Below are 15,005 nucleotides of genomic sequence, written 5' to 3'. Positions count from 1 at the left end.
TAAAAATTATGAATGTACAATTGATTAATTGTTGACTATCATTTACTTCCTGGAAAAAACAAAACATTGCACACAATGCAGAAAAAATTACCCTGTGGCTTTCATATTGGACATTTAGAATGCTGAATTGCGAAACCAAAATATAACATTTAATGATCAGAATCAATGCTGATTGATTTCTCTAATTCAGTTCTTTCCCTGGAAATTAACAGGAATCACTGATTCCATTTAATGACCACACGATTCACATAATGGCTAACATCATTTATCAGAACACAAGTACACCTGGCTTGATTAGAAAAAGTCGTCCGTTAAGTTAGCAACACTGCTGAAGCAGTTTCACATTAGAGAGCAGAGTGGGGGTGCGAGGGTGGGATGCACGTATATCATTTCAAAATTCACTACCTTCCTGAGAAACACTATTTTCCTGCTCATAATTTCTACCATATAGCATCTTTCTGGGTGTGAGACACCAATATATTTTTATATCTACATATAGAACATTTAGAAAGTCCATGCTCAGTGCGACTGTGTACTACTCAATATGAAAGGAGCAACTCCCAGCTTTTCAGTGCTAAGTGAATGAGTGTTTTCTACAATAAGTGATATTTTCTGAATTGTAAACATTGTAAAGCAATGGCATTAGCATTTGCCAGAGTCCCTACAAGGGACTTTTTAATTGAAGAGTGCTTGTCCTTTATTATGGGGCACTGGTGGTATAGTGGTTAAAGTGTTCAGCTGAGAACCAAAAGGTTGGTGGTTTGAACCCATCAGCCTCTCCGAGGGAGAAAGATGTGGCAGTCTGCTTCTGTAAAGATTACAACCTTAGAAACCCTAAGCAGTTCTATTCTGTCCTATAGGGTAACTATGAGTCAGAATCGACTTGATGGCAGTGGGTGGGTGTCCTTTATTTTAGAAAATACGCATTAAAACTCACTTCAACTGTTTATTTTAGGAAGGCTAAAACTTCAGAAGGTTCTCTCTCATGTAAATTAACACTATAAAGTCACCACAACTGCAAGGTTATAGGTTTTACTCCTCCGGCCTCCTCCTAAGAAGCAAAGAGATTGACTTAACGTTGATAATTTAAAAGGAGGACCATGGGACAAAAAGGCATAAATTAGCTACATTTCATGTCATGATCTTATACATTATTAACCATGACTATTCCACTCATGTTGAAGAGCTCCATAGAAACAACCCGTTTTAAGATAAAAATAATATTTTTAGTTTTCTTGTTTAAGTCAGAAAATGCAGTCTCACTAGAGTCACAGCATTTTGACGTAAAATTTTGGAGAAGGAGGCTACAGATGAGGTGAGGGCAAATGGAGGCAGCTTTTGTCTGTAACTGCTGTGAAGTGTCTTTCTGGAGGGATGCACTTCGTTCTTGCTTTTTGATTTCTATGGTTGACCTCAACTATTGCCCCTGGGAAGTGCAGGAAAAGCTGCTCTGAATATCCATTTGGTAGAGAGTTAAAGTCTGTGACTTCAGAATTCTGAAGATGGCCTTGGATTCTTACACCGTGGTTTTGCTAGAGATTTTGATTCGTGATTTTCTTAATCTGAACCCCAAATGGGAAGGGCCTGAGAAGTTAGTATATAATCCCCTTGCTCCCTTTAGGTTAGTATCATAGGTGTGTTATAACTTCTCTTTTTTGTAGAAAATGTGGGAGGCATAAATCCATAGCTGTCGAGTCAATTTCAACTTATAGGGATCCTATAGGACAGACTAGAACTGCCCCGTAGGGTTTCTAAGGCTGTAATCCTTATGCAAGCAGACTGCCACATCTCTCTCCTGCAGAGTGGCTGCTGGGTTCAAACCGCCAACTTTCGGTTAGCAACTGAGCACTTAACCACTGTGCCACCAGGGCTCCTTTTGCGGGAAGCATAAACTAAAAAAAAACCAAACCCATTGCCGTCGAGTTGATTCCAACTCATAGTGACCCTACAGGACAGAGTAGAACTGCCCCATAGAGTTTCCAAGGAGCAGCTGGTGGATTCAAATTGCTGACCATGGGAGGCATACTGGTAACTAAATAACTGAAAATACAGTAAAGGAAATGATGTATATCCTAATTCTAAATCTAGATTGAGAAAAAAGGTGAAGTTATTCGTCTCAAGGGGTGATTTGGAAAATCATCTCTCTTCTTAATTCTAGTTGACTTTATTTCAAGAGGAAGTTCTACTACCTAGTATGCTGGTAAATCCACTTAAAGGCAAACAGGCTTTTGAATAAAAGGCAAAAAGTTTGCATCGATCTCTTAAGTGTATCTGAAAACTAGAACCCCCCCGTTTCCTTTTTAAATGAAAGCCGTATTTTAAAAACAGTGTAGAAAACTGGTTGTGGTTTTTTAAACAGCCCCTTCACCATTTATTGTTGGTAGCAAAATAGACTTTTTCAGGAGATGTCTTGGAGATGCCAAAAATAATCAAACTAAACATATGTTTTAAAATATGTTAATGAAACTTACTTATGATGAAAAATGCTATTTGACGATAAAGTTACAGGCTTGAGTAAATTAGGGGAGTTTTTAAAATGGGGAAAATGCGTTACTTATTTGTCCCATTTAGCAGCAGGTGACAAATTTTGGGAGCTGCTTGACAAGTGAACTGTGAAATAATTCTCAGTCTTCAGTATAGGGCCAGTCACTATAATATGGGGTGGGCTACATAAGACAGCAGGCATTTCTAGTGAGAACAAAGAAGGAGAACCAAAACACATTACAAAAGCTGAGCCTATGTACATTACAAAAGCCCATGCATTTATCTGACGTGTTATTCCAAACGCCTCCACAGAAGCTTTGGAAATCCCACATAAATATGTAACATATTTTTCTTAAGAGGGAAAACCTTGAAACAAAATGACATAACTCAACCTACAGCAGAAGCCAGATTTTTAGAAAAACCTACATGACAACGAAACCTCATCAGAAACGACCAAGGGGCCTAAATACAATTTTAAAAATCAGTATTGTAACAAAACGACAGAGTCACAGTAACACGTGTGCTATCTCACTCTGACAAATAAACAAGACAACAAGAAAGAAGCATTTGTAAGGCCAAAGGTGCAACATCACAGATTTTAGTAGCAAATGCCTTGAAATGCTCATTTTTGCAAATCACTCTTACATTTGAAAAGTCAAGCATGCAGGTCACACAGCAGAACTGGAAGTAAACTTTCTTTTAAATTTCTGGGCAAATGACTACTGAATGAGAAATACACTTCTCAAGCTTCTTTGGCAAACATGAATCAAGACGATTTTTGACACACACACTTGTTAATGCCTTGCTTAGAAATTTTGTTCAGTAAAGTGAGTCAGTTTCCTTAAGAATGCTGGTTTATTTATTTTTTTCACCACATCCTGAAATCTAAGTCTGGATAGCATCCCTTTCACTTAATACCATTTGAGTTTGTTTTTTTTTTTTTTTTAATGGTTCCCTACCTTATGGTATGCCCAATAAACTGATGGTCAGTTACAGCCCCAGAGTAAGAATACTGACCTAGCCTCAACTTAAGAAGAGAAAGCACTCTGGCAAGACACAACGCCATTTTCAATTTCTGTTCACAAAGACTTAGCAAATACTGTTAAAAATCTGAAAGAGATGGTGTTACAGTAGAGTTGCACAGTGCTTATGTCTATAATATACACGAATCTGAATATCAGTCAAGATGAGCTCAGATCCACCTTTGCCCTCCATGAACCAGACTTGACTTGGTCAGCAGATTCCAGTGAAAACCCGGAAGCTAGCCTTAGGGATGTAGCAGAGCCTGCTTCTCAGCCACTCCCTATCACCATTCATCGGGCCTCTGTTTTGTGGTATCATATGCTCTAATCACTTCGGACTGTGAAACGATTCCATTTTCATCTTGAGAGAAAGCGTACCCATCTGTAAATTAACGACAAAATAGAAATTATCATCATGAAGTGGCTGGAAATCTCTGTTATTCTGAGTTTTGAATATTCATTGTCTAACTTAGGGAAGTAATGCCTCCTTCCCGCACCCAAAAACATGAAGACATTAATTTTGAATGTCTGGAATAGACACAGGCTCGATTATAGAAGTGGGGAGTGGAGTAGTAGTAGGTTCCCAAAGAACTGTTTACATCTATAAATTCTGCTCCATCTTTGGGCACCATCAATCCCCCTCATTTCTCTGTTCAGTGCATCAAGTCCAGACCATCTAATTTTTGCTTGCCCGCGTTCGAGAAGGGTGAGTGGGTTTAGTCCAGCTGGTACATGTATTTCCATAAGCATTAGGCAGAGTGAGATGAAGAAATGAAAGTGAGGGGGAGGAAATGAACATGTATTATCTGTTAAGGGTGGAAAATGGTCTTCTTCCCATTTGGACATTTTTCTTGGCTCTCAGCATCTACCAAGAAACCCATGAATGCCCCGACATGGTTGGGGGGGTGGTGCATGTGAATCAGAAAAGACCCCCAAGGGGAGTAGTAGCCAAGGCTTTCAGTAGTTTCTGGATCACATCTTTAAAAAAGGCCTCTTGAAGTTTAAAGAGCAAAAGCATTAAACACGAGTGTATATAAATCAAAATAAGTTATATGTGGAAACAACATGAAACAAAAGACATATTACTAACACAAGTAAATTTACTATAGGGCTTTATATATTCTTCTTTTAGATCCTTGAACTGTTAAGAGGGGGTGATACCTAATAATTTCTTACTCTCTATATTCATAAATATTTTTGAAGGGAAAATACATGTTTCATTGTGTTGCAGGGAAGCTGAGAAAGCTACAGCAAAGTTATTCAAGGAGAAAAGATAACAACACAAAGGCAGCTTTTAAAAGTTAAGAAGTTAAGATTTATTTTACCGGTTCTTTCAAAGATGTAAGGAAGCACGGGGCATGTGGAAATATTGTTTTACTTTACTTAAAACAGCAAGATTTTAAAATGCTCTATCTCTTTTGTTAAAAGTTAGATAGCAGTGGTCAAAGAGTTCTGTAACCATTTGTTACTTATATAATACACTGCAAATGTGCAAAACTTGATCTGGGTGTTCATTTTCAATAGTTTCATATCCCATGAAGCCAAAATACTGCTCTGATAAATGCCATGATAAAGTAATGGCAGAGAATTTATTCAAAAATGAGAACTCAAATACTTACGGAGAAGGTTTTGTTGCAATGATTCAGACCGGTACAAATTCACGTGGTTCTTCTTAAAGACGTTCTTGAGCAGTTGCGCCCTCTCAGTGAGGCTGCAGAGAAGGTGCAAACGTGTGAAATGAATTACCAACTCAGCAGAGACCCCAGCGTGCCCGCAGGACCACCAAAGAGAGGTTAGACTTAAACAAAAGATCACTTGAGAAATCTGTAGTCTAGCAATTCTTTTTACCCCATTTTCCCAGAAAGCAAATGAGATTTCAAATACCTAGACAGACAGGTTTAAGGCCATTTTTCCCCTAGTCAGAGAGGGGTTTTGATGTAATAATCCAGTCAAAAGTAAGATTTGCCCACCCATCCACCACCAATTACACTTAAATCAAATCGAGACATATACGTGCCCAAACACCAGGGAACTGAATTAAAAGTTTAAAAATGTTTAGAATTAGTGACAAAACCAGATTTGAGATACATTTTGGGGCAACAGTTTTTAATCAATTTATATTATGCTAAGGTGATGAACTGAAATTACTGTCCTAAAGTTATACTGACTTTACTGGCAAGGCAGTTACCTAAAGTAATTACTCACATTTTAATCCTCTAGAATGTTGATTTTTAAAAAAATTACAGTAAAAACATATATAACATTTGCCAATTCAACAATTTTTATATGTATAATTCAGTGACATTGATTATGTTCATGATGTTGTATAACCATTACCACTATCCTTTGGAATGTTCATTTTATTTCAGTTTTTAATGTCATCAGATTATAAAATATCAATATACGTATGTGTGTTTGTGTGTGTATTTATCAGAAATTATGAATGAGGTGCTCCTAAAAGATGTCTGAAGAACCTGTACAACATAATTAATAAAAATACAAAACCTTCCAGCTGTGTTATTAGCTTCTAAAAATTTGGTTGACTTACTATGCATATTCTAAGATGGCTGTTTAGAACTAAGGAAAAACTTAATTATTAATATATCTTTTTCAAACTTTGTACATGTTTCAGTGCAAAATAATATTTTTTTAGTGCTATGTTAAAGCAACTCTAAATATTATGCAAAGGACAAATTTCATAGAGATTTTTTAATTAGAAAAATTCTATTACTACTCTAACATGGTATGAAACGTGTTCTTAACTTCATTTTAAAATAAAAAACTATTTTCAGAAAAAAATTATGCTAAGTAAAATGACAAGGGGAGAAATTTAATTTTCAATAAATATTTAGAATAGTCTTCTCCACAGATACAAATCCATAATTAATTATGTAATTTCTAAAAGCACACTGCAAGAAATAACACATCTGTTTTGTCCACTGCACACAGAACAGTGCCTCACACAGTAACCCACTGCCACCGAGTCGATTCTGACTCACAGAATCCCGTAGGACAGAGAACTGCCCCATAGGGTTTCCAAGGCTGTAATCTTTATGGAAGCAGACTACCACATCTCTCTCCCATGGAGCGGCTGCTGGGTTCAAACCGCTGACCTTTTGGTTAGCTGCTGAGTGCTCAACCACTGTGCCACCAGGGCTCTCTCCTCACACAGTAGGAACTCAAACATTTGTCAAATAAATAAATCTGAGTAATAATTCTGAATGTACTTATAAACATCATCAATCTCCCTAATCACGCCTTTCTCCATTGGTTGATTTATAAAATGTTGCTTTGATATCAAAGAACCTAAGCAGGAGGGGCAAATAAATAATCCACAGGCTTTGCAGCAAATGTTTATGCAATTTTGTTTTAATCACTGGAACCGACTCAGATGAAGATGTTCCATCTTGTATTTTCTCTACTATAAAAGCTTTAGTTAAACTGCTATGGTAAGTTATGTTAGCTCTACATTTTGCCAACTTTTTTGAGACCCTGAAATGGAACAATCTTTATCATATACAGAAAAAGGATCTTCTGCAAAGTGAACTCATTGCAATTACACAAACATTTAGGCAAAAACTGAAAAGGAAACGTTTAGAAATGTTGACATTTGTAGTCATCTTCCACACATATTTTCTTAACGTCTTGGGATGTTAACTGACACGTCTTATTAGACATACTTTATTGTCATCAGGAATTAGCTACATTAAGGCAAATTAATCCAGAATTCCAGTATTTCTGCAAATAATTGCAAAACTTGTTTCTGTTAGTGAAATAAACAGATATGGGGAAGGAGAAAGGGCCATTTTTACAGAGTTACTTTTCTTACTCTACTCTTTAAATGATCTGACATTACAGACCCAGGACCCTGAGGGACACTAAAGTATACAACTGCTTTGAGGAAGTCAGCTGCTTTAGCAGCAGGTGGTCTGATTTTGTTAGCAGAGCATAGTGGATGGGGTGCTGGCAAATCTCTGGTGTTTCAAACTGACATGACTACAGAAGACTAGAGGGTGGCAATGTATCACCATGCAGTTTCTTCTTCCCAAAATATGTTTTCCAGGTTTCATGCTGGGCTTTCTAAATGCATAATACCTTAATACTGAAGCATTAAAGTGTTAAAAAAAAAGCAGATGTGAGAATTCTGTCTTTTATATTATGATATTATGGCAACCTAAATATATAAAATAATTTTGTTTTGTAACGGTTCATATGAGGCTATACTTCCACTCAGCTGCTACATCAAGTTAATATCCAGTGTTCAGGGGAAAAAAAAAGTCTCTTTCTTGGGAAAGTAGCACACTACTGTGGAAAGAGCATGGGTTTTGGAGTCTTACTTAGGTTTAAGTTCTCAGTCTGTTCCTGATTAGCCGGGCCATCTTAGGCAAACCTTTCTCAGGCATCTCATACATAAGAGAAGGCCCACTGTGAGGATTCAGCCCCAAGCATAGTAACTGGTATTTAGGAAGCATTCAACAAATACTAGTCCCTCCCACCCTTGCCCCTGGATCTCAAGGAATTTATTATAAAAAACTAACTAGAACAGAGATAATCACAGCACAAAAAATACTTTGTGAGGATCATTTTTGATGAGATGTCTTATTGCTACCCGAGTTTTAATTTATAATGCCCCCAACTCTACCTCTTTAATAGAAAAACCAATATATAGTGTTTTTTTGTTTTGCTTCAGCTATGTTGAGCTTCTTGCTTTAGTCCTTGTAGAGCAAAGAGTTGTTCCTATAGAATATAAATGCCATTCACAGGAGGGTGCTTAATAAACTATAAGTAATGATGAGTTGTATTTCTCTAGTCTTATTCTACCTCTAGGAAATGACCTGTCATTTCAAATCTATGAAATTTTGTACCATCGATGTTTATGGTCACTGATGTTACTATCAAGTTACATTGTCAAACATATACTGATAGTAGACTGATATTAAAAGATATATTAAAAGTTTGGTTTTTGTTTATCAGCCCAACACATTGTGAGAAGAAATATTTTCAATAGGCACAAAGATACTTTCTCACTAAAGCCCATCTTTTTCATGACTCTTGGCTGGTAGTTTTACTCAATCTTGTATGTTCTTTTATTTACATACCAACCTGTGCAAATTCTAAATTTCCTTAATGCATTTATACAACTGCCATTTAAATATTGTTACCTTATTTCTAGTCTGTCTTAGTCTGGAAGCTCCTCTGAAACCTGTCCACCACGGGTGACCCTGCTGGTATTTGAAATACTGGTGGCATAGCTTCCAGCATCACAGCAGCATGCAAGCTACCACAGTATGACAAACGGAGAGATGAGTGGTGGAAAAGCATTCCCTGGCTGAGAATTTAACCCAGGTCTCGGCGTTCTCCACTGAATCCTAGCTGCTAGACTACCTGCTTGGTAAAGTAGAGGGTCAGACCCCAAAAAAGAGGACGAGCCTCAACAAGATGGACTGACACAGTGGCTGTGACAATGGGTTGAAACATGCATAGCAATGATCGTGAGGATGACGCAGGACTGGGGCAATGTTTCGTTCATAGGATCACTATAAATCAGAACCGACTCAATGGCAAATAACAACAACAACATCAACTTTATTTCTAAACACACTAAGATGTTATAACTTAGATATTTGATGCAGGTGAGGTATAGAGATACCATGTTTTAAGATAACATTTTATTTAGAAACACTAAAAAAAGTTAATGTACGTAAAAACTTGTTTACTGTCTGGAATGTGTTGCTTTGCAATAACTGGTTGTTTTCAGTTATTTTTGAAGGGTGGTAAATTTGCATTTGTTTTTATATTGGGTTGGCAAGTTATTTCATTTGACTCATTAAAATGGATCTCTAAAAAAAAAATGTAAAAAAAAAAATGGATCTCTAGAAAGTAAATAACCATTCACTCATGGGCTGTTTTAACGTATATCATGTGAGAGCTGTCCTGTACTAGGTATTGGTGGAGGCGGGGAGATGAACAACAGGCCTAATCCCTGCCCTGGAGGGAACAACATTTCCTTTTCTGTCACTTTTCATTTCAAACTTTGGATAGAACCATTATTACAGGGATAAGAATAGGCTAAGGGAAAACATTTGATACATCCCACTACCCTCCATCCCCATCAAGATATTTATGTAACACTGATCTAAAATCCAGTGTGAATACTGAGAAGCATAGTTTGTTTCTATTAGTTCTGGGGCAATGTTAAAACCGCTTTTCATTAAGATAAGCAATATAGAGAAAGACAGGGAGACACCACCATCACTGTCCATGTGACTAACTATCTGACACCCCATACTTCCCTACTCTCTTCTTTAAAGCTAAGGCTATGGGCAAACAATGGTGATGGACCAAGTTATTGAGGACTGATCTGAAGATCCTGCGCTTGACTTACATTTAGTAATGGTTGATGATCAAATGCTGGCTAACGTCTATAGTTAGGAAAAAAAACCAGTCTTATTATTATATCTGCTTGTCTATAAGATACATTACTCCAAACTCACAAAAAAGATAACCCAAAATATTTGCCCTGTCTCCAATGAAACCCACAGTGTGGACAATCCCTTTTCTTAAACCTCTGGGTTTTTGTACTTATAAAGAAAAAAAAAAAAAGCTAAGAAATTACACACACATTTTTGAGGTAATGCTCCCAGTTGGGGCCGGGGGGTGGGGGTGACTGTATTCTGAAAAATTAATCTTTCTGCTGCAAAATATATAAAATATTAACAATAAGTGGAATAAACACAAGCTGTAAAATAGCCTTATATTTATAGTACCATTATAAATGGTTCAGATTTTTCTGGCAAAAGTTTGCCACAAAACCTGTAGAAAAAAATTTTGAATTTCTGAACTTTGGATTATGGAATTGTAGATGTTGTTGTTCCCTAGCGCTGGAGCAGGGCCACACAAAAGTTACAGCAAAGATCAGTTGCACATGTGAAATAAAATTCTAAGTTTTGCTTTAGGAAAACAGAGTGTTCTCTTGCCCATGACATGAAAGGTCATCTTACTAAATGTTAGAAACTTATGTGCTATATAATCATATATACATATAACTTTTAAAGGTTACAGTTATGCCTTAAACTGTAACTAACCTTCAGAAGTAGTTTGTCATGTTTCACACAATTGTATTTAGGTGATCAGGCTTACTGAAACACTTGAAACTTGTTCTTTCAGAAAACAATCGAAGATAAATGAACATATTGTGTTTCTAAGACTCCAGAGGTCTTACAATCATGGCTCACTGATCTTGTGATTGTCTTAGCAAGACTTCTATTTTTCTATTCTTTATAATGTTAGAGTACATATTGCTCTCTTTATGTATTCCAACATAATCGTCAACCAATCAAAAAATTTTTATTCAAAGTTACTGATGAAATTATATATAAGCACCCTGAAAATCTTAATTAATCAGAGCACTGATTTACTTGGTAATGATGTGGAGCCCAACTTCAAAGTTGTCTACTAAACCTGCATAGCAATCTGTGAATGGTGTCCTGGGTTGATTATTTTTGACACACAGCTCATATTGAAATTTCTTATGACTACAAAGCCGATCTGTAAGTTTTGCGGTAAGGTTTGGATAATTCTCCCAACATTTTAGACATAAATTGATTACTACCATAACCCATGTCTCAAAAGCAATACATTCAGATGATGAAGCAGATCTTTCCCCCAAAATTTCAATGTAAAACTGGATTGCATTTAATTTGCCAGATAATACAATAAGCAACATACTATTTCTACTATAAAAGTCTAAGTATTTTAACTAAGATGTTTTAATTTTTGAAAATGAGTAAAGATGAGAAATAAATGATTATAAATATTACTCTTTATATAGTGTTTACTATTTATAGCTGCTTTGACACATTTGCATTTTATACATAGCCTGAACTTCATGCTAGTACTTAGTAAAGATTTAAAAAAAATTGGGAGATAATCAACTCACACAAGAGCTTTCTTAAGCCAAGAATTGAATCATTCTAGACAAAAAAGTAAACAATTGCTGCTTTGGACATTTCCTAGTTTGGGAAGTGTAATCTATATGATTATGCCTATGTTCTTATGTATCATATTTTTACTTCACCACTCAACTATCCATTCACCACCCATCACTCAATCATCTATTCACCATTTCTATCCATTTACTCACCCTTTCATTCATTCACTTACTTATTCTTTTACTCATTCACTTAACCATTCATTCACTCATTTTAGCCATTCACCCGTTCAACAAATATTTATCGAGTGCTACTATGTTCCTGGTATTGGGTGGTGGCTATGACTAAGACATAGGTCTCTCCCTCAAGGAGCTCATTTTTGTATACATAAATGAACATATTATAATACAATGCAATAAATGCACCAATAAAAGTTTATACTCTACTGAGTATGAATTACTTTTATCTGTGAAGAGGTGAGGAAATTGCATCTGAACCAGGTTTTGAAAGCTGGGAATTGGAGTGCCCAGTCTGTAAAAGCAGTGTAAGATCCTAGACAAGGGAATAGCACGTGCAAAGAACTGGAGGCATAAAATAGCATGGTGTTTTGGAACTAAAACCATGTTATTGCTAGGATATAAATAAGTCATAACTTCTTTTATGCTAACTTTTTTGAAATTTGACATCAGTCTCATTCTCTTAAGATTTCTAAATAATCCTGGCCATCAAATCAGATATGAAAATTCCTTAACTGCATTAGAATGAACTTAGTCTTGGCCTGAAGACTCTTCTACCCAGTTGCTATTTTTCTCCTTTTCTGGATCCCTTTTCTCCCGTCTCCTACATATTACCGTGGAGGAAGACACTATGGATATGCTGACTGCTATTGTCCTTTCTGATAATCATTGCGCAGCAATGGCAATGTGGAGTACATTTTGTACCAGGGAGTTTTTGTCTGTGGTATTCAGCTAATAGCTAACTCTTTACCCAATTCTTAAGAAAAATTGAATAGCTCTTCAGGCAAATGAACAGGGCAGCAGCAGGAAATTTATCTGACACATTTTCTGTGGAGGAGCTGGTGGTGACTTAGGGTTGAGTCCATTTTTTTCCTTTTTTAGGCTGTCTGACTTATTTTACTTAGCGTGAGGGGTTACATATGTAACCCCAAACCTGTTGCCGCTGAGTTGATTCCGACTCATAGGGACCCTATAGGGCAGAGTAGAACGGCGCCATCGGGTTTCCAAGGAGCACCCGGTGGATTGGAACTGCTGAACTTTTGGTTAGCAGCTGAGCTCTTAACCAGTGTGCCTCCACGTACATTACAGACGCACAGAATCTTTAGGACCAAGAGGTCATCACATGAAACCCTCAGCCTGATTGATTAACTGTCAAAGTGACTGGTACAGTACAAACCATGCAAAATAAATATCACGTGAAGGGGCTTAACTAAGCTTTATTAACATTGGAATATGAGAGCTGCTCCGAACGCAGTGTCGGGTTTACAACTAATTGGCCACATCCAGTTACAGATTCCTTTGGGTTGGCAGTTTGAATCCACCAGCTACTTCTTGGAAACTCCATAGGGCAGCTCTACTCTGTCTTATAGTGTTGCTATGAATATGAGAGATTTACTCCTAAGGATAGTGGCCTTTTCTTAATAATTGTTAATAATTTTATTCACAATTTTGTGAGCTAGAAATCTTACCACATCCTTTTACAGCTAGTCAGAAAGACAGAGAAAACATTTACTGGGGGACTTTTTACGCCAGACAATGGGACAGATGCTTTCCTATGATAAACGCTGTGATGTGGATCTTCAGATGAAGGGACTGAGATGAAGGGGGAGGTGGAGGGAGGAACAGACTGTTAACATCTTCTGAGCCTACACTGTGAGTTAAGGACTGGCTAGACATTTGCATTCCTCATGTCACCAATTCCTTACTAAAACTTTGAAGGTAGGTATTATTCCCATCGTGTATAGGGAAACTGATGTAGAGGGGTGAAGTGCTTTGTAAATTAGTGATAGACTGTTTTTGCAGCTATACTACATTTTTAATAAAGCAGCTAAAGGAGGCAGAAGAGTGAATGGTTAGGGCAGGGACTCTGGAATCAACTGATATTGACTCAAAGCCTAGTTCTGTCACTTATGACCTTGGGAACTTACTCTAAGCCTCACTTTCCTCATCTGGAAAAAACGTGAATGATTGAACTGTATAGGGTTGTGTGGGGATTTTTTTTGTTAGTTGCCATCAAGTCGGCTCTGACTCATGGTGACCCCTCGTATAACAGAACAAAATGTTGCCTGGTCCTGTGCTATCTTCATGATCATTGGTGTGCTTGAGTCCACTGTTGCAGCTACTGTGCATTTTGAGTGTCTTCCAACCCAGGGGCTCATCTTCCAGCACTGTATCGGACAATATTATGTTGTGATCCATAGGGTTTTCATTGACTTATTTTCTGAAGTAGATGGCCAGGCCTATCTTTCTAGTCTGTCTTAGTCTGGAAGCTCTGCGAAACCTGTCCTCCATGTGTGACCCTCTTGGTATTTCAAATATTATAGCAGTATCATAGCAACATGTAAGCCACCACAGTATGACAAACTGACAGAAGGGTGGTGGACTACATGAGATGAAATGAGATAGTGCATGTGAGGTGATGAGTGCAGAGTATGACATGAAGTAAGTACTCAACAAATGTCAGTGCTGCTATTTTTAAAACAGAGGCACAAACTGGTATGTGATATGCCCTTTTGGCCTAATGAGAGGGAATGAGAGCTGGAAGCTACGGCCTCAACTTGAGTTCCTATTCTGACACTTCCTCCATTGTGTCAAAGTCAATAACAACAGTGAGTAACTATTAAGGTAACATATTCCATACACATATGTTTGTTTGTTTAGACAGAACCTTAGCTGATTTATAGACTTTTTGTACGATGAAAGAGTTAGAAAAAAATAAAGCAATTCCTGGCACTACCTTCTTAACTGTGTTTTGTTACAGACTGCTTCTGACTAAATTTTTCTTTCTTTTTTTATAATGCTTTGTGAATTTAATAATTTCTATTAGCTTTCTAACCTTGCTATTTTGGGGGGAAAAGGCAACAAAGAGGACTTTGAAGATATAACTTGTTTCATATATGATATATATCTAGGTCTGCTCCTAACAACGTATTTAACCACACATGTAATTTTATGGCTGTTTTCCCTATGTCAAGCTCTAATTTTGATTATATTCTATTTTATTTTGGATACTGTTTTAAGGTAAAAGCCCCCCCTCCTCCACCTTTCAGTTCAATAACACAATAATATTGGTATCCACTATATCTAACGCTCATTAAGACCAGGCACTAGGCTACATGCTTATCTAGAGTGTATTCTATTCTTACAACCAGCCATGAGGTAGGTATTATCATGCCCAACTTGTAGATGAGAAAATTGAGGCTCAGTAGCATTAATCAACTTGGCTAATCAAGAGGTTAGTGTCATGGTTTGAATTATGTCCCCCCAAAAATGTGTATATCAGTTTGGCTGGGCCATGATTCCTGGTACTGTGTGATTTTCCTATATGTTGT

The 15,005-nt window shown here is 37.0% G+C and overlaps 1 protein-coding gene across 1 annotated transcript in view; it reads right to left on the bottom strand.

The window, feature by feature from the left end:
* Positions 1 to 3,395: 3,395 nt before the first annotated feature.
* Positions 3,396 to 15,005, bottom strand: part of ATP8A1 (ATPase phospholipid transporting 8A1) — a 280,252-nt gene continuing 268,642 nt past the window's right edge. Inside the window, exons 26-27 of the mRNA XM_023738968.1 lie at positions 5,126 to 5,217; positions 3,396 to 3,888 (exon numbers count right to left, since the gene is read on the bottom strand). Coding sequence (XP_023594736.1) covers positions 3,791 to 3,888; positions 5,126 to 5,217 — 190 coding nt within the window. The 3' untranslated portion in view covers positions 3,396 to 3,790. The remainder of the gene's footprint in view (positions 3,889 to 5,125; positions 5,218 to 15,005) is intronic.

This window comes from Trichechus manatus, unplaced genomic scaffold, assembly GCF_000243295.1.
Source record: "Trichechus manatus latirostris isolate Lorelei unplaced genomic scaffold, TriManLat1.0 scaffold00126, whole genome shotgun sequence".
Lineage (NCBI taxonomy): Eukaryota > Metazoa > Chordata > Mammalia > Sirenia > Trichechidae > Trichechus > Trichechus manatus.
This window is presented reverse-complemented; position numbering and strand designations above follow the sequence as displayed.